At 42.7% G+C, this 27,637-nt stretch overlaps 1 protein-coding gene across 3 annotated transcripts in view; it reads left to right on the forward strand.

Annotated features, from left to right (window-relative positions):
* Positions 1–27,637, forward strand: part of LOC126198706 (myrosinase 1-like) — a 94,559-nt gene that overhangs the window by 11,472 nt on the left and 55,450 nt on the right. The window contains exons 8-11 of one of the 3 annotated variants that reach the window (XM_049935209.1): positions 3,662–3,777; positions 6,752–6,886; positions 6,963–7,069; positions 14,674–14,967. The exons of 1 other annotated variant lie outside the window; for it this stretch is intronic. In XM_049935209.1, coding sequence (XP_049791166.1) covers positions 3,662–3,777; positions 6,752–6,886; positions 6,963–7,069; positions 14,674–14,803 — 488 coding nt within the window. In that variant the 3' untranslated portion in view covers positions 14,804–14,967. Of the gene's footprint in view, positions 1–3,661; positions 3,778–6,751; positions 6,887–6,962; positions 7,070–14,673; positions 14,968–27,637 lie in introns of those variants that run through there. One more of the 3 variants, XM_049935210.1, reaches the window with a different exon arrangement.

A 27,637-nucleotide genomic window follows, 5' to 3' on the forward strand; every position in this document is an offset into this window, starting at 1 on the left:
AAAATACAAACGTTAAAAAAATGTCCGACAGATGGCACTTCATCTAATAAGAATAGCAATAATTAGCATAACAAAATAAGACAAATCAAAGATGATGTTCTTCACAGGAAATGCTCAACATGTCCACCATCATTCCTCGACAATAGATGAAATCGAGGAATAATGTCGTGAACAGCACTGTAAAGCATGTCCGGAGTTATGGTGAGGCATTGGCGTCGGATGTTGTCTTTCAGCATCCCTAGAGATGTCGGTTGCTCACGATACACTTACGACTTCAGGTAACCCCAAAGCCAATAATCGCACGGACTGAGGTCTGGGGACCTGGGAGGCGAAGCATGACGAAAGGGGCGGCTGAGCACACGATCATCACCAAACGACACGCGCAAGAGATCTTTCACGCCTCTAGGAATATGGGGTGGAACGCTATCCTGAATAAACATCGTACGTTCCAGCAGGTGTTTATCAGCCAGGCTGGCGACGATGCGCCTCTTTAACATATCGGGGTACCTCTCACCCGTCACGGTAGCAGTTTTTCTTGCCAGCGCCATCTGTCGGACATTTTGTTAACTTTGTTTTTTTTTTTGTTCTAATAAAACCCCATGTCATTTTAAGCATGTGTGTCAATTTTTACCGCTCTATCAACATTATTCCGTGGTTTATTAAGTTTTCAAATTTATACTGACTTTTTGATCACCCGGTACATTGCGTTTCAACAACTGGAGGCTTAACTTTACTGAATACTGCCACTACATGAATGTGATGTAAATAGATCTTCTCATATGTTCGTCCATCATAGACTCGTCAGTTCTAACAATATTTTCTAAGTCAATCACGTCACAACGCGAAAGTGAGCGACAATGGATGCTGAGTTTCGTCCCACTAGAATTCTTGGCATTCATCTTGCGAGGATGGCCCTGGAATCTGTCAACCACAAGGGTGAAACTAGAGGTTTTGAAGGCTACAAAAGTACTGATTGTAATGGCCATATGTTTTCAACACTATCATTCTCCTTGAGATATTAAGAAAATCCCTTTTTTTTATTATTTCACTGGACAATGTAATTTTATTTGCGGTCAGCTTAATTGTGGGGAGTCACGTTTACCTGTGTAACCAGTTTCAGTACCAAGAGTACACGTATATGGCAGCTGCCTTTTGATATTACCGATCGTTTAAGAAATAGGAACTCCCGAGATGTATCAAAGGAAAGTATGGGGATAACCTATCTGTGGAAGAAGTAAATGTTAAAACTGGTCTTAGGTGATTAAAAAAATAGTGAATATGACAGCAAATAAAGTAGTTCAGAAATAACCGACAACTACTCACGCTCTGCGGGCATATACTTCATTAGGTCTCTTGATAGCTGAATATTTATAGTAAAAGTGAATAGATTTTATGTCCGACTATAAATGTAGCACACTGTGTAATGTTTCCCTGTAGTCTCGCCGTATTACATACGTCTCTCTTACAAGGGGACTGTGTCATATGAAGGTGCTCAATTACCGTAAAATTCCTTCAGCTCGATGTGAAATGTTCCACCGTTGTTGTCCTTCAAACGTTTTACAGTAGTTGTCTCCTGTAGTGGGGAGCTGCTGTATTGTACCATGGTGATTACAGTGCGTAAAAAATGGTTCAGATGGCTCTATGCGCTATGGGACTTAACATGTGAGGTCATCAGACCTCTAGACATAGAACTACTTAAACCTAACTAAACTAAGGACATCACACACATCCATCCCTGAGGCAGGATTCGAACGGCAATCGTAGCAGCAGCGCGGTTCCGAACTGAAGCGCCTAGAACCACTCGGCCAAAACGACCAGCTTCAAAAAACGCAAAACTATTTTCACGACCTGACTTTTTTCGAAACGATGATTAAAGCTTTATGATCACCCCATGTGTGTGACGAAAATATTATTCCTCAACATCTGAACTATTCAGTGTTACTCTTGCCTACGCAGCCAAGAGTGTAAGATAGGGAATAAGTGTAAGGGTCCTCGTCTAAAGAAAAATTGACTGTTCAAGTGGATGAGGAGACCGGAAGCAACACTGTAAGTTAAAGCTTAACAGAAAACTGCGCACTGTGTAGCAAGTATTGTGGGAAAAGCAGCTCCATTCCTATCAATTATATAAAGCGCCGTGTGTGAATTTGGACCCCTTGAAGACTGATTTGCACTGAACTTACGGGCATGTGTACGGTCTATTAACCAGTCAATGTCTGGTACGGCCTGTTAACCAGTCAATGACTGCTTAATAGGTCTTTATCAACCTCCTTACCGATTAACTGCATCAGCGTTCACTGAACGTCTGCGAAACATACTTCTTTTTTTTTTTCTTTTGATGACATGTGCCACTTCAACATCGTTCCATGAGCCCGTATGCACCAACCTTGAAAGTATGCATCAAGGGAACACTCTGTAGAAAACATTCTCACAGCACTGTGGTAGCAGCAGTACAAAAACGTGTTGATAGGCTATATAGTCTAGGTACACGATGTGGTACTCTCATCAACATGCGAGTGGCGACGATGAAACTCGGTGAAGGTGGTACTAAAAGTGCTTGTTTCCTGCGGGTTGTAATAATTTGAAACTGAATATGTTTTATTCTAACGTGACAACAATCTCAACAGAAAACAACGTCTACTGATTCGGGGTTCCGAGAAAATGAAGTGAACTATGTGCGGAGGCTGGATTTCCCAAAGCCTCGACAGAAAAGACCTTTTGTGCTGCACATTTGCTCGCTCACATCACCACAACCACTTTCCACCTTTCGCAACGAAGAACTGAAACAAATTCCACGGTCAGTGCAGTCGCCACAGTCAGTGCATACGCACTTAGTTGAAGGTATTCATTAAGGTTGAGCAGCACACTACCTTACACATAACTTCAGCTTTCAGAAGTAATGGAAGTTTCTGTAAAAAAAAAAAAAAAAAAAAAAAAAAAAAACTAAAGTGATGTGATTCCAAAAGATTCATGGCAACATTGACCATTGCATTTTTATTTTGTACTTCTTGGTATTAGATCTTCTTGTAACACATAACGACTGATTCTTGCAACAGAAGTGTTCTGTACCATTTCATGCATGGCGTTCACCAAGCGTTTATTGTAATATGGAAAATGATTTCTATTTGCTGTAAAGCTTCTTGAAACATTTTAATTTTTGGTAAGCTGTTTTTTTTTTAAATAGGTGGTATCCAATGTTTGATCATACACTCTCTTAAAAACATAGAAAATACAAATGTTGTATGTAAGTATTCGCTATCTGTTTTCTAATTCCATGGTTATAGGTGTATATTTGTTGATGATACAAAAGAGCTATTACACGATTGCGGTAGTTAAATATAAGGTAAGTTATTCATGACGAAACAGTCAACCAGACAAAACTTGTACTTCGATAGGAGCCTTTAGAGCGAAGTGAACTACCATTTGCACTTTCCGAGTCCATCTCAGGGACCGACCGGTTACTTACAGATGTATTTGTATTTATAATTCACATTCACGGAAATCCTTATTCGTATTCAATTTTCATATAATTGTCGTTACACAATGAAAGCATTCTTTACTTGATTGAGTGTCAAGCAAAACCTTACAAATTTGTTGGTAAGACTAGACCTTTCATCTCGGTTTATCAGTTAAATGAAATCAGGTGAAACATACTTTCTTACAGGTTCGGCAGACTTCTTTGGAATGAATCACTACAACACGACTTTCGTGACGCCAGGTCTCACAGGCGAATCACCTTCCAAAACGCGGGACACCGCTGTAATTACATCGGATCCTGTGGTAAGCTGAAAGTACTGTTTGCACAGAGGTGCAAGGGACCATAATGTGTTAGTGCAAAGACATTTGAGGGCACCAGAGCGTTCACAAATTGGCGATCGCAAAGGCAAGAAAACGGTGATAGAACATTTGCTATTTCTCACAGCTCTAGCCAGCCAGGGCATGACGTTTTTGCGTTGAAATATTGTAGGTCATGGGTGTAAACTGGAACAATACATGTCTCAATCCCTGATACGCTGCCGTTTACTTCCCAATAATCAAAAGCTATTTTTCCGGTAGAAATTATTCTCAGATTCAGTACAGACTTTCATAACTGGGTTTCATCGAGAATTTATTTCCAAACATGTTATAATAACAATGTGCAGTACGTGACATAGAACCAGACTCAACGTGTTGACGTAGCATTAATTAATTTATTTTTATTTTTACACTTTTGTGAATCTATACATCAGGTAAAAATTTAATTGAAGTTTCCAGTATTTAAGCTTTTGGGAAAAGACTGCAGTTATGATTACTATTATTATTATCTCAAAGGTAAGTTATGAAAATTTTTAGTTTTGTCTATGTCATTCTTGTTCAATATGTACATTTCTGAAACTGAACAATTTCACAATAGGTTCATATGTTAACATTATTATGAAAATATATATTTACAAGTTGTCTTCTTTCTTTCTCGTTCTCTTTTTCTCACAGTCTCAGTTTTACAAGTTATGTAGGTTAATATCGTCTTTTCCGATTGTAACGAATGTCTTATTTAGACTAAATACAACTTATCGCAGCCACGAAAGATGGTACAAACATACTTAACTTTCAAACGCTTATGTATTGACCACTGATTCACACATACAGAGATGAATTAAGCTGAGCACATGTGAAGCTTCATCATGTTCTCAGAAGAGACAGTGAGTTACAGCCATTTTAGAATTAACGAATACGTAACAAAAAATTAATACTCCACATATATAGTAGACTAATAATACAGAACTAAAAATTCAAAAGAAGAATCACAAATAGCACTATTGATAGTTTAAAAACTATTGGTGGTAGGGTTTTTGTATAAAAAAATATACTTTAATACATCTATACTCGGGCACTAGTGAATGATCCAGTTTTTTCGTAAATCGATAGAATTGAATGGTCTCTGTAATTCCACCCCTGGATTTACTTATACTTAATAATCTATCCAGATACAATCCGATGTCAATAACTGTTAATAAATCAGTGAAACTTTTAAAAAAGTAAATAATTGATGGATTAGTTGAAGGAGCCATTCACTAGATTCAACTATTTGTGAAGGTGGATTTTAAATAACAGGATTTACGTTACTGCGTAGTAATATCTTCAGTGGCAGCAATGTAATATTAGTTATTTTTGTTGAATATTTCGTAAATGTCCCGTAAATCTGAAAGAAACAATGATAGACTAAATAACGAAATTGGAAACAAACTATTTTACTAGTAATTTTTGTCACTACAGAATAAATTGCACTGTACTCAGTATTATATCTAAAATAATTATTTGATTATAGCAGTTTTAACACGTAATTTGCCGCCAACCTCGTTTTACAACTTACATTGACAACTACATTAATGGAAATGGAACGTTCGGTTCCGGTGTATATTAAGTATCCAGAAGCATGGTCTCACACAAATAACAAAGACTCAGGCAGCATACGTAAAAGACTAGTACCATATGAAAATAACAATAAGATAGAAACAACTGTAGCTAATGAACTGAATAAAAATACTACAATTAACCCTGGAGCAATGTAGTAATCTGATAAGGCCTAGTTATTTATTCAAGCATAATAAAAAATATTACTGTAAATAACTGTAATACGAAACTTGGTAATACTAGAGGCTCACGTACTATAATTAAAACTATAAATACACAAAAATAACGATTTTCGTCAACAAGAGTAAAGACGATAGTCTTGTTGCTGCCAAGTTACTACAGCCTGAGAGATGGGTGTTATCCAGGCAACGCCTGCAACAATTATGTCTTCATTTTGTACACCTCTTCCAGGTAAAATTATTTGTTATGTACTCCACTAGGCGAAGGTTGGGGGGTGAAAACGGTAACGAGTGAAACTTATAAAAAACATATTTGGAGCAACCAACTATAGTGTCGCATTGATAGTCGAAGAAACAGATTCAGTTTCTGAGGTTGCTAACGCACGCGAGTGCAGTAGCCCCCATATTGGAGGTAGTCGTCCCTAGTCGAATTTGAAGAAGCAATGTTCTGAGCTAGTATTTGGCTACTACGAAGACGAAAGGTGATGGCGTAAATTCATGATCAGGAGACATTGCGCCACTGTGTTGGATTATATTCCAACTCACTCCGCAGTGCCTCTTGGAGTGAGGGAACGTAACACGATCGACAACCACATGTTGATCTTAGAGAGAATCAGTGTACGCTTGCATCGTGTTTATGTTTCCGGCTTCGTTTCATAGGGATCAACATAAACACAACACTACACTACAAAACCACGCATCACTGTCGTGCTCAGAACACTTGGTACTTCAAAACATGCCAGAAGAGGGGAACGACAGATGAACTCCACTAGCGACTTATTCAGGACGTTAATTTTGGATTCTCGGCTCTACTCATGTCTCATTACCTTAGTAGAGGACTGACATTGACTTTCTTGCTGAGACATATTCCCTGTGCACTTGTGTTCTATACTATATGGATATGGGAGGTACTGAGAAAAGAAATATGTTGGAATTACTTCATTGTATTAATACTTTTAAGAAAGTGAAAAAATAATTACTTTGATTTTAAACTGTGGACAGATTTTAGTGTTTTTTCTGTGCAAATAGAGGACTGGAATAATTGGATGGAAACAATACAGCCACACCAGATTGTAACTAGTGTGGAAAAACTGCCAACAAACTGTATATTTTAACTGAGCACCCATCTTGAATAAACAGGTGGAAATAAGAATAATTTGTGTAATCAGTATCTTAACTTTCAGCGCCTTCCTTGGGGACTGCGGAAACAACTTAACTGGGTGGCCAATCAGTACCCAGGATATCCTATCATTATAACAGAGAACGGTCGCTTGAATTTTGGAGGACGGAATGATACTGACCGCATCGAATACTATACTGTAAGTAGTAATTTCCACACAATTATAGTAACCATTTCATTACCTGCAACGTACTGCATTGGTGTATCATTTCCAGGAATACCTCGGAGCTATGCTAGAGGCGATAAACACTGACGGTGTTCCGGTTATCGGATACACCGCATGGAGTCTCATAGACACTATCGAATGGAACTTGGGATTCACGTGAGTAATTTTAATACTTTCATCTGTTAATTGACATAATACGGATATAACACCTATATGTTTCCTTATCAATAGAGCATTACGTAACTGTGTGAGCTTAGTATAACGTATTGTCAAGTTGATTACTCTGAAATTTTATACAAGGCTTTACTTTGTTAGAGGGAGTTGACAAGGACTGAAAACAGAGAGAGAAAAAGACAGACAACCAGAGACAGATAGACAGTGTGTGTGTGAGAAAGAGAGAGAGAGAGAGAGTGAGAGAAAGAGGACAGCGGTGAGATGTGCTCAGCAGGGTGGTTTAAAGTGCCATGAGTTGGTACATTGACTAACTTGACTAACTTACCAATCGAAGTACTTTGCCGTCTCTACGAAGCGAATCAATTATCTCTAGCAGTCCAAATAAAAACATTTAGGGTGTTAGGAAGAGTTATTGCAAAACAACAAAACAACTATACAAATGAAGGTTCGCCGATCTATTCAGAGATCCTCCTCTGGCAAGCAGTTTATTCGGCTTGAAGAGGACCGCTACAATGTCATCCGAAACGTTGATAGTGTAACTGTTTTGATGTTTCACAATGGGGCGACTTAATACACCAATGGATTTTATTCGATCTTACGCCGGCTTTTTAAGCATATTAACTTCTTTCTCTAGCAGTTTACAGAAAGGAACTCGTTGAATCAGCAACTGCGATGTATATCACACCTGAACGATTAGAAAAATTCATCATCGTCTTTTCTTCCAAATGAACGCGTCTCAGTCATTTGTTATATATTCCTATTCTGTACCAGTTATAACATCCTATAATCTCAACAATACTGAAGCCATTCTGAGTCCAAAGGATTTGACAAGTGTTTGCTAAGTTCCTGGAGGTATGTAGAACCGGATGTTCATACACACTACATGCATTTCCCGTAAATTAGGGGCCAGTTCTTGTGGCCGCGAAGGTGAGACCAGATAGCGTCCCAGATGTGTTCCATCGGGTTCACAAGAGTCGAATTTGTGATCCAAGTCATTAACGCCAATTCACTTAAAAAATCACTGCAGCTTGATTCTGGCCTTGTGACATGGGCACAAATGTTACTGGAAGATGTCATAGTCAGAGGAGACATCAAGCATCAAGGATTACAGATGGCTCCCAATGATATTTAGATCGTCCACTTCTGTCACGGTGCATTCGGTCGCTATCACAGATCAGTTGGAAGCCCATATGAAGATACCCCGTAGTAAAATAGAGTACGAAATAGAGTAACCACCCGCCTGCATATGTGATTGTTTCGATGAGCTGTTCCCCTGTAAATCGGTGTAGCCACATATGACCATCAAGATGGTGTAAAACGAAAATCATTCATCCGGCTAGGCGGCACGTTCGTAATGAGCCACGGTTCACTCTTGATGATTCGGTATCCACTACAATCGTAACTGACGATGAATGGTTGAACATGGAAACATGTAGGGGTCGTCTGTTCAGTCCCGTGTTCAACAAAGTGCGCTAAACGACGTGCTTAAAAATACTCCTCCTCGGACAGGCAGAGTACTCTGTTACAGACCGCCACCTTTTCCTGCTTACAGAGCAGCGTTTTCTCTACGCTCTATAGGCATGGGTGCCCAACACGTTGTCGACAGCTCGTAGTTCCACACTCATTGCGCCATCTTCAATAAATGATCACGGCAGTAGTAAGCGAACAGACGTCCAGCTCTTCGTTCGCACCTTCGGGGTCCAAAAACTCTGGCCTTTGTCAAAGCTGCTTATGTCAGAGAGTTTCGCCGTTTGCCTTATGTGTTGCTTCTGGAACGACTCCACGTTTATAATCGCATAGGGCAGTGGGCGTGTTGTTTTGGTCCATAAGCGAGTAATCAGATTTTGACCATCTTATTCTCTTCCAATTTCTCTTTCCTCAGTTACCAACCTGACTACTGTTCTAATGTCACGTGTTCCTTGTAACTAGTAATCTTCAGGTTTATCATTTTTCATAGGCCTGTTAATGAACGACATGGCGTAGTTATTACGACACTTGGTTCACAGTCGTGAGGGGAGCTGTTCTGATTTCCGTCGAAGCGTCCAGATTTAGGTTTCCAGTAGCTTCCTTAACATCTCTTAATCTGTTGCCGGGATGGTTTGTTTCAGAAAGCACATCCAGTTTCCTTCCAAAACCTTCAGAATCGCAGCTTGTTCTGCGTTTGTAATGACCTAGTCATCAATGTAACGTTAAATAATTATCCTCCTTTTTTCCAAGTATGTGCGATTTATGTTCAACTCATACACTGTTTACTGAAGGCGAAACATCATACACTACATCCACTGAATAACACTACTTTAGGAATATATGTAGTCTCTTATTTTCTGGTGCTACTACCGTTTAGCTTTCACTTCCTCCCAAAACCGAGCGTGCAGGACGCTTTGTCTACATTCTATTTCCACCTTTGACTACGACTGTTCACTTTTGGTGAAAGTAGCTTTAAGCAGTGGTGTCAGGGATACCCTTTGCCTCCATTGCGCCGTCAGTAGTACGAGATCCAGTGTCGCTGATCCATGGATAACTTGCATTTCACCTACTATCTTTTCATCAGTTGCAATATTTCAATCACGTGAGCTAAGCGTGTCCTCTCAAACATTCTTACTATTCACAAAGAAATAACACAGGCTAAGAAACTGAATTTCCCGGCCCCTTGAGGTTCTATCTTCCTTTTTCGCTTTCTTATACGCTCATTTGACATAGGAAAGTGGATAATAACGGAGAGAACGTATTACACATGTAGGATTGGACATGTAAATTCTCAAAAGTAGACAGCAACAGCATTTGTATGAACAGGACAACGCTCCCGAACAAGTGTCGTACCAAATCATCCGACCACTCTCACCATACGCTGCAACACCGCCTTTGCCTCACAAAAACACTGGTAAATATCGTTGTTAGAATAACATAACTATGTCTTAAACGCTTCTTACATTAAGGCTAGGAGGTTATTTCCGTTACTGTCGCTGTTTTATTAGACCCAACAAACTACGTCAGTATCCTCGTGTCCGGATCAATATGTTCGTCGTACGTCCCACATTGATTTCTGCGGTTAATTTGCTTGTTAGGACTGACAGCTCAAAGCAAACGTCGCTGCTCTCTGTCTTTAAGTGAAGGCCCTCGGCCACTGCGTTGTCCATAGTGAGAGGGAATGCGTCATATTTAGTATTCTCGGCACACACTTGGCACCATGGATTTCGGAATATTGAATTCCCTAACAGTTTCCGAAATGGAATGTCCTATGCGACTAGCTCAGACTACCATTCCGCGTTCAAAGTCTGCTAATTCCCGTCGTGTGGGCATCGGAAGCCTTTTCACATGAATCGCCTGAGTACAAATGACAACTCCACTGCTCTTCTATACCTTGAGTACGCTACACTACCGCCATCTGTAAACAGAGTGTTCGAAATTCCCGTTACAAACTTCTAGGACTTATAAAAGAAAATTGAGAGCATAATAATTTGAATAGTAACCCATATCCGGAAAAGTGCCATTTCGTGCAACAGCAAGTTGCAAAGATGTTTCCTAGGTAAACATGCAACAAGGTAGTCCTGGTGGGGCGTGGTTACGTCGGATCGGCTGATTTTATTTGTCGTCTGTCCTATATCTCTGACATGGTTCGAGCCTCGTTCAAGTGTCTGTAAGTGTTAGATCAACATCCCAGAGCATACGTTTGCGGAATACACCGACATGATCCTTCTGAATGGTCAAGCTCACGGCTCTGAAGCAGCTGCTCGTCTTCATTATCAAGTTCGTTATCTAAAACGGGCGACTCCATCGCATATACTTTTCGTCCTAATGAAGCAACAGTTTCGAGACAGGGCACCTCCACCGTCAGCAGGCGTGAATGTAGCGCTAAAAGGAGGCACCACACACACGAACTGGAAGAATCTATAATACATAACGTTGAAGAGAACACCTCAGCGAGTACGCGATCCACTTATTTGTCTATTAATGAGTGGAACTGCAAAAAACAAAAAAGTATGTACTGTGTCACGTTTAATCAGTTACTTGCGGAAGTGGTCACATTACAGACATGTTTTGAAAATGTTATAGCACAGAAGCAGTACTTTTACGGACATCGGTTTTAATTGAGAATGTCTTTTACGAACTCCCCTCTACAAGCCCTAGAAGTGAGTAACGGAAATTTCCGAAAACTCTGTGTATTCATATTGCAATCCGGTGACTATTGTCACCTCATTGTATATGTTAAGTCAGTGATAGCATCAATGGTTACAATAATTCTGTCCACGTATCCCTAATCCACGCAACCATTCACAAAATTTTCCGTATATACTTCACATGGAAATCTGGGATTCAGTGTGAAGAAATATGGATTGAACATAAATAAAAATCCGAGCGGTCTAAGGCGCTGCAGTCATGGACTGTTCGGCTGGTCCTGGCGGAGGTTCGAGTCCTCCCTCGGGCATAGGTGTGTGTGTTTGTCTTTAGGATAATTTAGGTTAAGTAGTGTGTAAGCTTAGGGACTGGAGACCTTAGCAGTTAAGTCCCAAAATATTTCACCCACAAAAAAAATTAAAAAAAATACAATAAAAACCGACAAATGCAGGGACGGACTCCTGACTTCAAATGGAGGAATAAATGTCCTATGAACATATGTAAGCAAGTACATCGTCGCCACAGTGAATGCCGCTGAGTAATCAAAGTTCCTATGTCCAAGTGCCGTCTCCTCCTTGTGTATTGCAGGCTATGTGTTTGCGCTGCAAACTGTAAGCAGCCGAATGGTCCGATATTAACGACAGGAACAAGCCGAGATTATGTGTGTCTACTGCCAAGTAGTTAGAAACGATCGAGAGGTAGCACGACTATGCCAAAATAAGCACCCTCACAGATACCCAATTCATCACACAACATTTCTAGGCTTTTTTGGGCGTTTGTGCGATCACGTGTCCTTTCAGATAGGTGAACGCACAGGGAGGCGGCGGGCTGTGCATACACCAAATTTTGGAGGACCCGATTTTACGGGATGTTGACAAGAACACTAACACAAACTCCAGGCGTATGGCTCGCCAACGTGGTGTAAGCCAAATTACGATTATGTGTACTCTGCGTGACAACCACTAATATCCCCATCATATGCAACGGGTGCAAGGATTATCAGCAGCAGATACCGCTCAATGGGAAGAATTTTGTCCATGGTTTTCGCACGAGACCATCACAGTTATGGGTTTTCTGACATCAGTCCTCTTCACCGACGAAACAACGTTACCAGAACTGGCATCATCAGTCTGTATAATCGTCATTTTACGGCTACAGACCATTCTTGGGATATGCTTGAGGCATCTCATCAACAATCGCTCAGCACCAGTGTGTGGGCCGGCATCCTTGGCGGTCACATACTTGGACCGGTTTTTATTACATGACGCCTCGACGGAGGAACGTACGTGGACTTCCTCCTGGAATACTGTGCTTGGGCGTGAGAATGTGCCATTGGTAACATGGCAAATTACGTGGTTTCTGCATGAGAAGCACCACCCAGTCCTGCATTACAGTTCGCCGACACCTTAATACCATCTTCCCCAGACGTTGTGTCGAAAGCGAAGGACCTCAAGCATGACCTGCTAGATCACCAGACTTAAACTCCCTACATTTTTACCTCCGGGTGTATTTGAAAAGCGTTGTGCATGCTGAACCAGTTCCTGATGTGCAGAACCTTAAATAGCAAGTTCACGACGCCTGTGACGCAATTCGGAGAGAGGCTGGAACTGGTGAAACAGTGCGGCAGTCCATGATGCAACATGTGAACGCGTACATTGCATAACATGGAGGCAACTTTGAACATCTGTCAGAACTTGCATGCGATGCTACTCTGTAGTGTGTTTCGGGACGATTGGTTGTTGCATGCACACCGTGAATTGACGGACACATGTTCATAGGACCTTTTCTTATCCATTCGCACTCAGGGAACGGTGCCTGCATTTTGTCGGTTCCTCATGTATATGCTAGTGGAAATCTGTTCAGTGAGCTACCCGTATTCGTAAGGTAAGACATTTGAAACCCAAAAGTCGCTAAAATGAATCGATATCTGTCGTTACTATCTAGTGGCTGAATATGTGGAATACCGAAAACCAAACCCAAAGACGGCATAAAACCGAATAATATTCTTAGTTACTGTCTAGTTCAGTGTAATACGAGGTGCATTCAAGTTCTAAGGCCTCCGATTTTTTTTCTAATTAACTACTCACCCGAAATCGATGAAACTGGCATTGCTTCTCGACGTAATCGCCCTGCAGACGTACAAATTTTTCCAACGCTGACGCCATGATTGTATGGCAGCGGCGAAGGCTTCTTTAAAAGTCTGTTTTGACCACTGGAAAATCGCTGAGGCAATAGCAGCACGGCTGGTGAATGTGCGGTCATGGAGAGTGTCTTTCATTGTTGGAAAAAGCCAAAAGTCACTAGGAGCCAGGTCAGGTGAGTATGGAGCATGAGGAATCACTTCAAAGTTGTTATCACGAAGAAACTGTTGCGTAACGTTAGCTCGATGTGCGGGTGCGTTGTCTTGGTGAAACAGCACACGCGCAGCCCTCCCCGGATGTTTTTGTTGCAGTGCAGGAGGGAATTTGTTCTTCAAACCATTTTCGTAGGATGCACCGGTTACCGTAGTGCCCTTTGGAACGCAATGGGTAAGGATTACGCCCTCGCTGTCCCAGAACATGGACACCATCATTTTTTCAGCACTGGCGGTTACCCGAAATTTTTTTGGTGGCAGTGAATCTGTGTACTTCCATTGAGCTGACTGGCGCTTCGTTTCTGGATTGAAAAATGGAATCCACGTCTCATCCATTGTCACAACCGACGAAAAGAAAGTCCCATTCATGCTGTCGTTGCACGTCAACATTGCTTGGCAACATGCCACACAGGCAGCCATGTGGTCGTCCGTCAGCATTCGTGGCACCCACCTGGATGACACTTTTCGCATTTTCAGGTCGTCATGCAGGATTGTATGCACAGAACCCACAGAAACGCCAACTCTGGAGGCGATCTGTTCAACAGTCATTCGGCGATTCCCCAAAAACAATTCTCTCCACTTTCTCGATCATGTCGTCAGACTGGCTTGTGCGAGCCCGAGGTTGTTTCGGTTTGTTGTCACACGATGTTCTGCCTTCATTAAACTGTCGCACCCACGAACGCACCTTCGACACATCCATAACTCCATCACCACATGTCTCCTTCAACTGTCGATGAATTTCAATTGGTTTCAAACCACGCAAATTCAGAAAACGAATGATTGCACGCTGTTCAAGTAAGGAAAACGTCGCCATTTTAAGTATTTCAAACAGTTCTCATTCTCGCCGCTGGCGGTAAAATTCCATCTGCCGTACGGTGCTGCCATCTCTGGGAGGTATTGACAATGAACGCGGCCTCATTTTAAAACAATGCGCATGTTTCTATCTCTTTCCAGTCCGGAGAAAAAAATCGGAGGCCTTAGAACTTGAATGCACCTCGTATAACCACTTGTAGTAGCTGCTACTGTAATGTAGTGATTTTCTCATCCCACATAAGTGATAGTCTCATTTTTTCACGTAAACATCGCTGAATAAAAACTTCCACATTTCTCTATACAGGGTTACGTACGGGCTGTGCGAGGTGGACAAAACCAGTCCAAACAAGACGAGGACACCCAAGGAGTCGGCTGCCTTCATGTCAGAAGTGTTCCGCACCAAAGAGCTGCCCAGCCAGTACAACCTGTATTAGATTGTGCGGTCACCACACGAGCCATAGAGTAGTATGTCAACGTAGTGTTTAATTAAATCAGTTACCAAACACAGTGCAGTTACATTTAGCAATGGATGTGAATGTAGTTACGTCGACATGCTTCCTATGTAAACAAGTTTCTAAAAATAAACGTCGTACTTTGATATCTTGTTTCTCTTCACTTCAGATGGTACAGGAGCAAGTAGTACTCTCACAGTCTCACTTGAAGCACAAAATAATAAAAATGGGCGTTAACATCACACTGGTCGCAAGACTGGTGACGTAAAAAATATCCGTACACATATTCTAGTCTGCACAAAGTATTTTACAAAAATCGAAATATATACAAAAATGTAGGCTATTTCTTTTTAAAGAGAAAAGTGAAATGAGAAATAGTTGGAGTCTGGGGTGGACGGTCCACACAATTGTTCAACAAAGCAGTCTGTAGGGTCATCAGAACTTTGGAGAATGATATATCTGGAATAAATACCGGAACAAAAGGCAAACAAATCAATATTAAGTGCCTGGCTCTTGCTGAAGACCTAGCAATAATTACCCGGACTTCCAAGGAATCCAGCCACGCCATTAAGAACCTTCATAAGACCGCCATCTAGCCCGGAATCTATATCCCTTAGAAAAATATACAATACCCACACTCCAAGAGTGCAAACTTGGCATCACTTGCAACAACGTATGACAATATCACACAAGTAAAACACTTGAAATACCTAGGTGAACTTATCCGAAACGCTAAAACCGAAAGAGTGGTTAGCAAAACGCGTGCAGAAAAACTGCTTTAAGTCCAAACAGTTATCTGGAATATATGCAAAAGAAATCCTTGTCTATCTAAACCAATCTTTGTCACTACAGCACAGTCGTCCTCACGTATGCACTCACCCCAACGAAGACGTCATTATTAACTACCAACTTTCAAATAGAAAGACAACTACTGAAAAAAATATTTTGACCCAAAACTCAAGATCGTTTCCGAATGCACAACAGCTCATAAGAAACTCCTGGAACGTGAGGCCGTAAAAGGTCAATGATGTTTCCGGCATTCGCCACCCCACATACTGTGTACCATGGAACAACAATAATTGCTGCTAATGGCAACATGGAGCGGGACTGGTGGTGTCTAATGGTGATCACAGCATTAGGCTACGGAGCGTAGTTGAACTGCTTAGTTGACGAATAATTCACAACGGTGATACGGTACTAGTGGTGTTGATACAAACAGAGCAAAGGCAACGATAAACAAAGCAATCATTTCAAGATATGTACGACAGGTGCCAAAGTTGGCACTATGTCAGAAAGCAACTCAATGAATGTTGCAGAGTGAGAAAGAAGTCGCAGATGAAATATTAGTGTTTCTGCAAAATGCGTCAGTGAAATGTCTGTTATCGTATATGCTCGACAGTGCGGACAATGTACATGAGGAGTACAATGATGACGACACGTGCTTAACAAGTGAAGTTGACATTACAATAGGTGTCGAGCCATCTCGTTTAACATCCTTGTTGGACAGGGAGCCAAAACACCCGTCACCAGTGAAACGCAGTAAAGGACAATCGCTCTCCAAGTAGTGGGTACTCAACATAGTTAAGCACGTGGAAGATCATCTACAGCATAGTAACAAAAAACAGTACGAACAGATTTCGAATAAGTTCACAGCAATATTACTGTGTAGTGCATATGAAAAAATACGGCCATTCAAGGGAGAACAAAGCTCACTTGTTACAAAAACTGGTGTTGGCACGCTTCAAGGATGCACAGTACAATTTGTAGGATGTTCATTAATGTGACCTACTACGTTACGCACACCAAACTTCGCGCGACATAGATTACATTGACTTCAAGGGAAGCAGTAGCTGGTTGTATAACTTCAAACAGTACTACAAACTGGAAGATGTAAAATAACGAAATTTCAAACACAGCATGAATTTGACGATGCAGGGCAAATTGTGGAAACGGCCCGAAAATTTGTAGATGAGATTGCAAGACTACACTGGAGATGCGGTTTGATCTGAAACATTACAGCCAGTTTACACCATGAGAGCAGTCGCTTTAATATTTAAGCCTTCCGCTTCTCTACCTAGCCATGCGTCTGCTAAATTAAATCAGCCCTCTGACAGTGGTCGCTATTGTATTGGAGGTTATCATTTTTGTCAAAATGTTAAAAAAATTGAATGCTAAGAAAAGCTAATAAATAGATGGCCATGCCATTATTGTACTCAATTTGTGACTGGTTTTTAATGTATACCAACACGGAATTAATATTTTATAAACATGGCACGAGTTTATTAACCATAAAACAGGACAAACATGTTAAGCGAAATGACAAAGAAATCATGAACTTTAGGCGACACTAATAGAAGCACAAATAACTATCACTCCACTGGTTGGCATTTGTTTCCCAAAGACATAGGTTCCCCTGTACAATGAAATTACCCTGGCTCAGATAATGTATAATGCAATCTGAAAATACGTAACGCTGAATAGTCTTTGATGGGTTTATGGCACACAGAAGTGGTGTAAGTTCGCGAAGCTCTTGACGACCCCTGCTTACTAGTCTGGGTATTCTGACATTGGCCTCTCGATATATACACGCTTTACTGTCGTTTCTTGTTAACAATGTCAGATTATTACAAAGAATTAGCAGCTTTCACTCAGTCAATACTAGGCAGAAATCCAGTCCGCATCTGGACCGCCCTTCCTTAACTCTTCTGCAGAATTGTGCGTGGTATACTGTTGCATCCATTTTCAATAAGCTACCATAAGAATTCAAAAATCTAGCCGTAAACCACGCGCTTTAAAATCGAAACTGAAGAATTTCCTCATCGGTCACATCTGTCGAGGAGTTCCTTGAAAATTAAGCTGATTCCTATGTTATATAGTTGATTGCATTTACTGAAACTTATGGCTTGACTTTTTTGGACTCATAAACATTTTATTTCATCTGTTATTACTTTTATGTTGCAATTTCATGTAATGACACGTCCCATGACTTTAGAGATTTGCTCTTATTTGGTCCTACGAGACTAGACATGTAAATAAATAAATAAATATGTTGCACTACGTTGGAGCGGCCCAGAACAATTGGTGAGACTGTGATTTTTTGCCTTATAAAGCTGTAACTGTAATAGTATACCGCTTTCTCTATGCGTAGCGCTGTCTCAGGTGACTTCGTGGTGCAAACGTTGTCAGAGTAGTCATGTGCGCTCCCTGTAATTCGCTATCACGGACACATAATAGGCACAGACGCTGCCAGGTGATCTGTCAGACGGATTACAGTTACTCTCAAATGGAGCGCCGATATATTGGGAGATTCCAGCTTGTGACACGCCCATTCGCCAATCCTGCCATGGACCAGTTTCATTCTCTGATACGGCAGTGTGGACAAGGAAATCAAACATCAAGGCGGCAAACTGATATAAATACGGTTGTCCTTGGCACTGCAGTTGACCGAGATGAAGTACGTCCGAACTGTGAGTACAGCTAAGCCTTCGCCACAGGCTCGGCAGTGAAGTGCAGCGCCAGAGCGAAGATACTCACAGCACGGATGGCCGAAGCGTAAACCGCTCATAACAAAAGTTAAGAGCGGACTTACCTCTCCAGACCGGAGTCTGAATCAGAGGTGTTTTTCTCCTCTTCTCACCTTTCCATAAAAACTGCATACATTCGGAAAATGCACCAACGCAAACGCCACCACCACATGATTTTGCGCCAATCACAACCCTCCACAAGGGCCACATGTCTCCTCTAGCTCGTCCGCTCAAGCTCGAACTCAGTCGTAACCAAAGTTAGTAATATTATTTTCTCCAGTGGGGAAGCAGCTGATCTCTGCCCCATAAATTTCCATGTTCGGAGGAAAAGACGTTACGTTCCAAATTGTGTTTCTACGGCCACTGTTCAGTATGTTTTGAGAGTTTTCGTTTAGCCCTAAATTTAACAACAGATTCATTGCAGAAACCATTTTCTTGATGGGGCGAATGTTACAGTACTTCCGACCAGGTGGCACGGATAAGCTGAGAGTAGTGCTTCTCTGTCCCAAAACAGGTCATTTCAGTCCCGCCATAAATGTAGCGTTCCATCCTAAATTTCTTCCAAAGGCCTGAGGCTTCCAGAGAAACTCTGCACACAGAAGAGTGGCAGAGAATGGCACCACATTAGAGCGCCATCTAGTGACCATTCCAAGACAGACATTGACGGATTTGTTCTGTCCTAAAATAAAGGCTAAAGCTTCCCTACAACTCAGATGGACTATAGCAAGTGAGGGCTCTGTCGAAAGCGTCCGGTGCAAGGCGAACATGGTAAGTTGTGGACTTTTATAGACTCCTGCTCTGCAGACAATGGGGGCTCATGATACTGATGAAACGCCTTGGATGATGAATTACTTTGTCTCCCGTACCCCTGTCCCTGCCGTGGCCAGATACGCCTAACAAGTAGATTTAGGTAGGCTGTTTGCCGCCTCTTCGGTCGAAAGCTTTGACTGCCCACCAATTCAAGAAATTCTTAGGGCCAGCGTTCTTTCCCCGGTAAGTACTTAGAACTGTTTCTCTCCCTAGCAACTGCATATGGCTTCCAAGCCCCAAATGTCTACTTCACGGTGTACTGCTGAATAAACAAACCACCTGCTTGTTGTATACTCCAGAAAATACTACTCGAAGGAGAGATCCCATAAAGTTTCTGCGTGCATTAACACTGTACAAGCTCCCATAAACACCTGCTCATGTCGATAACGTCATGTTGTCTCAAAGAAAATGATGTCTAGGATGTAATGACAACACTGAAGAATAGCACTGAATATGATAATAAGCGAGACAGTGAGTTGTCCTCTCTCATTCCCACCACATATAGTTTATTTCCACATGGATACTGTCTCACTTCAAAATGGTATAGTGTGATGCAGAACACAGGAAATCACCAAACAGTTTTGAGATCTTTTAATGATAACATAAGTGAAAAGGCGATTTTACCAACCAAAAACACAAATGAAAAAGCCATGCTATCTTGGCACAATGCTGCAAGAAGAATATAAGAGCATTTCTTTGTGCAGTATGTTTCATGTGGACGCTAAGGTCGGTCCTACACCACAGTCTTCAGATGAACGATTACTAAGTGGTTGAAAAGCTCTTGCAGAAGTATTTTTACACATTCATACAATTTCTGTGGTCAGAGACGTCTGATGTCCTGAATCAGATTACAATTCTGGGGAGCTCGAACCATTCTCAGCCTCGGTGATTTACCTGTGCTCAGTTGTCCACATGGTTTCAGTCACTCATGATATATAAAGAGACAATAATAATAATTTAAGAAACACACTCACTACCAAAATCTAAACAAGCAAATAACATGTGTCATCAGGTGTTCTTATTTACGTGATATTGTTTCTACTACCTAAAAGACATTTGCATGTTACACTTTTCAGATAAATTTGCATATATACATGACAAATTATCTTTAAAAATAGAGCTGTATTAAAAATTAGATCACTTTCAAAAGAAAATATACACAATTACATGAAATAAAGAGTTACACAAAACATCCTATCCACAAAGGTCCCTGGGGACTCGTTTACATTTACAAAGTCACATGGATAAAACATGGTACTAGATACATGGGCAAATTGTCTCTGGAGTAGCTGTAGATCTAAGGTCCATGGAGGATACAGAGTTAGGGCTGCCTTCCACTCAGCGCCTGATGTAGGAGCAGCAGTGGTTGTCTCTGGACCCCCATCTTGTCTTTGTCCTTGACAGCATCAAGATGGCAGCTGGGCTGTTGGCAGCGCTCATATGTGTCGTAGGACATGACTGCATGACCAGCTCATCTGTATCATTGCCACCACACTCCGCACACTGTCTGTAGAGAGGTCTGTCCACCAGGGGTAATCCTCTGGGACTTGTGGTGCCGGCTTATCTGCATGTGTCGTATCAAGGATTATCCTCTTGTCTGGCAGGTCCCATTCACAACTGCTCTGTGGGTGTTGACTGTCTGTTGTCGGCCATTCGGCACCAGGCGGTCTACAAGGCTCTTGAGAGTGTGGCATGACGTCAATGGCGGACTGCTCTCGTCCAGTGCACCACCTCCATTCATAGCGTTGGGGCAGGTAGGCTTATGGCAGCAACGGCGCATTGCTCATTGTGTTACTTAATCGGTGACAAAATTACCTCCAGTCTTCGTCTAGCAGGATCGCCGCTGTAACGGAATACAAAAAGGTAAATTATTTCTCCGCTGTCAACTGACCTTCATCCTCAAAGTGGCTCTATTCTTACTATTGCCTTCCTCTCCCTGAGCCAGATGTATGCCACACCAATGTTACTCGCGCTGTATGTGCTCACGCTTCATAATATATATTTCTTCCACACTACTCTCATGGCACCAGCAAAATTAAAAAGACTTCGAGAAAGGCTTCATGGCAGGACTGGCGATGGCCCAGAATCTCAACAGAATTAGCTGTCCACGCGCCACTCATAACACACCCGATAATCCAGACAAACATGTGCAGTGGCATGGCTTCAAAAAAAAAATGGTTCAAATGGCTCTGAGCACTATGGGACTCAACTGCTGAGGTCATTAGTCCCCTAGAACTTAGAACTAGTTAAACCTACTTAACCTAAGGACATCACACACATCCATGCCCGAGGCAGGATTCGAACCTGCGACCGTAGCGGTCTCGCGGTTCCAGACTGCAGCGCCAGAACCGCGCGGCCACTTCGGCCGGCGGCATGGCTTCAGTCTCGTCACTGTGAGACCGTAGAAAGCAAAGTGAACTCGTGTCTTGGGCAGTGTATAAGATGCTGCGGAAAAGGACGTAAATAATCTCATAGATATATTTTGATATTCTAGAAGATACTTGTAACAGAATTATACAGCTGAATTAGATGTTCATAATACTATCATTTCTTGACTAATATTCTTGCTCTCCTTTTGAGGTTGTTACTGAGCAATGACAATGTGCTCCATAGACATAATGGCCATTTGTAACACAAGTAAAATGCTTGTTTGACAAAGAGCGTAGCACATCAACGTGGATGGGTTTTCATGCCACAAGAAAGTGTCAGTTTGTATTACGAGATGTCACCTATGACGAGCGGAAAGAATGAACACCAATATCTTACTGCACGAGTTCTGATTTCCCTTATTTTATCGTTCCTCCCTATGCAGATCGGTGTCAACAAAATATTCTGGCAGTCGGAGGAGAAATTTGGTGATTGGAATTTCGGGATAAGATTCCGTCCCAACGAAAAACGCCTTCTTTTAACGAATTCCACCACAAATTCTGTATCATTTCTGTGAGACTGTCTCCCATATTTCGTGATAATACAAAACGTGCTGCCTTTCTTTGAACTTTTTCGATGTACTCCGTGAGTCCTACCTGGTAAGGATCCTACACCGCGTACAGTGTTCTAACAGAGGACGGACAAGCGTCGTGTAGGCAGTCTCCATAGTAGGTCTGTTACATTTTCTAAGTGTTCTACCAATAAAACGCATTCTTTGGTTAGCCTTCCGCACAACATTTTCTATGTGTTCCTTCCAATTTAAGTTGTTCGTAATTGTAGTACCTAGGTGTTCAGTTGAATTTACGGCTTTTACATTAGACCGATTTATCGTGTAACCGAAGTTTAACGAGTTCCTTTTAGCACTCACGTGGATGACTTCACACTTTTCGTTATTCAGGCTCAACTGTCACTTTTCGCACCATATACATATTTCTTCTAAATCTTTTTGCAGTTTGTTTTGTTCTACTGATGACTTTATTTGCCGGTAAACGACAGCGTCAACTGCAAACAACAGAAGACTGCTGCTTAGATTGTTTCCCAAATCGTGTATGTAGGTAAGGAATAGCAAAGGGCCTATAACACTACCTTGGGGAACGCCAGAAATCACTTCTGTTTTACTCCATCAATTACTACGAACTGTGACCTCTCTGACAGGAAATCACAAATCCATAAGCACGCAGTTTCGCTACGAGCCACTTGTGTGTGCCGGCCGAAGTGGCCGAACGGTTCTAGGCGCTACAAAATGGAACCGCGCGACCGCTACGGTCGCAGGTTCGAATCCTGCCTCGGGCATGGATGTGTGTGATGTCCTTAGGTTAGTTACGTTTAAGTAGTTCTAAGTTCTAGGGGACTGATGACCTCAGCAGTTAAGTCCCATAGTGCTCAGAGCCATTTGAACCAAGCCCACTTGTGTGGTACAGTGTCAAACGCCTTCCAGTAATACTGAAATACGTAATCGATCTGAAACCCCTTGTCAATAGCACTCAATACTTCATGTGAATAAAGAGCTAATTGTGTTTCACAGTAACGATGTTTACTTTACCCATGTTGACTGTGTCCCAATAGACAGTTTTCTTCGAGGTAATTCATAATGTTCGAACACAATATATGTTCTAAAATCCTGTGACATATCGACGTTAACGATATGGGCCTGTAATTTAGTGATTTACTCATACTACCTCTCTTGAATAATGGTGTGACCTGTGCAACTTTCCAGTCTTTGGGTACGAATCTTTCGTCGAGTGAACGGTTGTATATGATTTGTTGAGTGGTACTTAAGATAGGTAAATAAATTAGTGAAATCAGTGTAGTGAAGTAGAAAGTAAAAAATAAATGAAAAACTTAGTTTAGTTCAGAAGAATTACACATTGGCAAACAGCGGGCAGAGCAGAAGAGACAATGACCGTGAAGCCAGCAAGGACAGAAGAAGCCATCGCCCTCCCCACATAAGTGGACGCTGTCGATTCAGCCGTCAGGGCATCGCCCGACCGGCTCACGTGTTTCTCAATTATCACATGTGATCAAAGGCCCTCGCCTACATTCCAAGAGCCAATGACCGACGTTAAGAAGATTCTTCGACAAGCTTTTCAACGTGACAGAAGAGGCAATGACCGTGAAGTCGTTCACCTCCAGTGAACTGAAGTGAATAAATACGCGAGACGCAGTGGGCCCGACAAGAAGAGTAGCAGTAGTTTTCAGTCAGCTTCAGTGCTGAAGACCGTCATGCAAGAAGAGACTACATCATACACAGACGCACTAAGTCCGCTGCTGTAATGGAATATCAAGCAGCAGCCTCGCCACCAGAAGACAGAAGTTAGAAGGTATTTAAAGACGGATTTTTACGTACCCGGGTGACTCGTGAGAATGGGAAGGAGACGGCCTCACATCAGCAGTCACCTGTGAGCTGGGATGAAGATTGGACAGCCGAAGACTGTCAAGCTGGAGTCCGTTGTTCGAGTCAGGGACACTGGCCTTCCGCCGCGCCGCTCCGCTGGTCGACGCACAACACTGACACAAGCGGCCGCTTAGAGAAGAGAAACACTGGGACGCCACATCCAAGGTATCACCATCCGATGCACGACTTCGTTCTCAATAATTAAACGGGCCACCACACGCTGCGCGTCTCCAGTCAACTGGGCGAGACGGCGACACGAGATACACACCACCACACGTAATCAGACGCCGCCGCTGCTGCAGCAGAAGGCTTCGCAAACGACACAACTGCCGCTCTCCGAGCCAGAACATCCAGTAACGGAACAGTTGTACAAAACTTTCAATAAAAGATATCTTATGTAAAAATGCTGTTTCATTCTACCTCATGCCCGAGCCAAGGGAGAACCCACCCTGCCCACATGTTGTTAGGAGAGAAAAATTAATTTATTTAGTATTTTCACCGTGACATAATGCTTTAGAATCAAATGCCCTTTGCAGTAAGGCTTATCCTGACAATTGACTAACATTAAAAGAGAAAACCCAGTTACATTTAGTATCAGAAGTGTTACAGATTGGTAAGTATGGAGCTAATGCATCAGCATACTCCAAAAGGAATCTGATTGATATACAGTCTGGACCAGAAGACTTAGTTTTATTAAGTGATTTAAGTTGCTTCGCTACTCCGAGGATATTTACTTCTACGTTACTCGTGTTGGCAGCTGTTCTTTATTCGAGTTCTGGAGTATTTTCTTCTTCTTCTTTTGTGAAGCCATTTCGGAAAACTGTGTTTAGTAACTCTGCTTTGGCAGCACTGGCTTCAATAATATCTCCATTGCTATCGCGTAGAGAAGGCATTGATTGTTTCTTGCCGCTAACATAATTCACGTACGACCAGAATCTCTTTGGATTTTCTGGCAGGTTTAGAGACAACGTTTCGCTGTGGAAACTGTTATAGGCATCTCGCATTGACGTCCGCGCTAAATTTCTAGCTTCTATAAAATATCGCCAATCTTGGGGCTTTTGTATCTGTTTCAATGTAATACGATTTAAGATACCACAACGTTGTTAACTGATATTACAAAAACCTTGATTTAGTACACATAAATTTTAGACGGCAGAGAAGAAGAAGCAGAACGAAGACCTGGTCAAATTGAGGACTTGCCGGCCAATGCTATTCCCCCTGAACCTCAGCCCAGGAGAAAAAGTGTGTGAAGGGAGCACAGCTAGAAATCACTGGAGAGGAAGACATTGAAGAACACCGGACAGGCTTATGTTGACCGTAATATGACACTGCATGGGGCTAAAAAGTTACGTGAATACAGTCACGTGTGTAGGTACAAATGAAATGAAAATATTCCACATGAGCAGGGGGAAATAATATTTAGAGTGAAATTACAATGAAATGAACACCCTTAACTGCTTACAGGCGTTGACATAAGTCAACGGGGAGATATGGAAATGTGTGCCCCGACCGGGACTCGAACTCGGGATCTCCTCTATTGTAAGTGAGAGGTAATGGGTCTAAGTACGTATTGTCCATTATTTGTACCTATCAACTATGTTCAACTATGTTCTACTTACTTATTATCATTGGTAATAAATGTTCGAAACGGTGAAAATCTCATGTCCACTCCTACGAAAACTGTTAAACTTTGACTTACGTTTTCTCAAAACTATTATTTTGTCACTTAGACCCCTTGATCTCTGGGGTTCTCAAATAAAATTTAGTACATTTCTTTACAAGAATCGTTTCACAGTCCTCTGCCACCAGAGGACTTAGACATATATCACGTAACATGGCGGTGTGTAATGTAAATATGTCATCGCGTGAGGAACAGCGTGTTGTAATCGAATTTCTAGGCATCTAGACTTGGAGCGCCCTTTTTTTCAGCATGACAATGCCTGACACGAGCACAGCGACGGCTGCATCGAACCGGTGGCTTGGCTTTGTTGCGGGGTGTCGATAGTCGAACCCGAGACTCCAGGTGGGCGAGCTGAAGCCGGGACCCACTTGCCGTATTTTGTGAGGTGGGCGAACAAGTTCAGTAGCGTAGGACAGAGTGATACAGAGGTTTTCGGAAGCGTTTCTTTATTCACATAAATTACTATACTACGATGGGTGCAGCGTAGTGTCGGCGTGCTGCTCGCAATGTTGTCCCGCGAGTCTCTCCAGCTCACAAACTCCTGGTATGCCTACACTGCTGCCCTTCATCAGGGCTGCTCAGCTGTGAGTCAGCCGTGCCTATCCAGTCGCCATTCGTCGATGCGTCGCATCTTGTGCCATGTACCTGCTCTCGATTCCTGAGACTGCTACAGTCCCTGGTCCTCACCGCCCTCCGCCACATTCGGCCTGCTCTGTCCGACCATGGGACGAAGGTGGATGTACTGGTTACCCGTGGCCCTCGGGCCGCTGCTGCTCCCAGGACAGGACCGGACTCGAACCCGCGTCCTCATGGACGCTGTGCCGCAACTTGCCGCTAGTGGTGCTTGCTGGATGGCAACATCCGCCGCCTCGTCTAGCGCTGCTGCAGCGCTGCCGCGCCTCCCACAGCGTACGCCTCGCCTGGACCCCGGTACACCAGGTGGGAAGCAACATGGCCCGTCCTGGAACCGCTGCAGACCACTGTCACTGCCCTCCTTCAGGCAGACGGTGCAATCTCCAAGCACCCAGCTTCCGTTCCGTCCTGATCCGGTGTTGTGTCCTCGGAGGCGGAATACACAAGTACTTAGAGATAAAGAACAGGTTACACAGAATATTTACAACGCTGCCAGACTGGCCACTATAAGCGTAGACCAGCACAGGTCCGTCCCGAATGACCTGTCACACACCTCTAGCTTTAATTAGAGGGCCGGCCGAAGTGGCCGTGCGGTTAAAGGCACTGCAGTCTGGAACCGCAACACTGCTACGGTCGCAGGTTCGAATCCTGCCTCGGGCATGGATGTTTGTGATGTCCTTAGGTTAGTTAGGTTTAACTAGTTCTAAGTTCTAGGGGACTAATGACCTCAGCAGTTGAGTCCCATAGTGCTCAGAGCCATTTGAACCATTTTTTTTAATTAGAGGTAGAGCCCCTCCACGCCCACACCGGCATGATGGCCAACACAAAAGGTCTACTGCCATCTCTGCATAAGGGTTAGTATTCACTAAAGTGAGGTGTCGCAGGATGGTACTGCGATGTTTGCGTACATCTGGTTAGGATTAACCATTAATACGCGCTCATCTGGAGATAGATTGGTCGAAATCTGACGAAGCGTAGCGGTTTGAAGGCCAGAGGGAAAAAAGTGCCAAGGCAAGGGCCAAGGGAAAAAAAACCTCTGCGAAAGTTAGGTCGGGCGGCAAGAGCAGTAGCGGTTGTCTTGCTGCCTGCGATAGGTTGTGTAAGGATAGGCTTTGTTAGTAGTGGGTATCATGAATGTCGATACCTTGACGTAGTGCGTTTGTGCTGCTCGGCGGCTGGCGCTGGGTGCTGGTACAGAGTCCTCGTTCAGCGTCAGCAACCTGCAACAGTTAGGTTTGTTATCGATCTTGTGTCCGATAGGTCATATACCGGAGGCACAGTGTGAGGGAATGTTGGCAGATTGTTTGTGCGTCTGTGGGCGAGCTCGTCGGTGTTCCTGCTGTGGC

The sequence above is a fragment of the Schistocerca nitens genome, chromosome 8 (assembly GCF_023898315.1).
Source record: "Schistocerca nitens isolate TAMUIC-IGC-003100 chromosome 8, iqSchNite1.1, whole genome shotgun sequence".
Lineage (NCBI taxonomy): Eukaryota > Metazoa > Arthropoda > Insecta > Orthoptera > Acrididae > Schistocerca > Schistocerca nitens.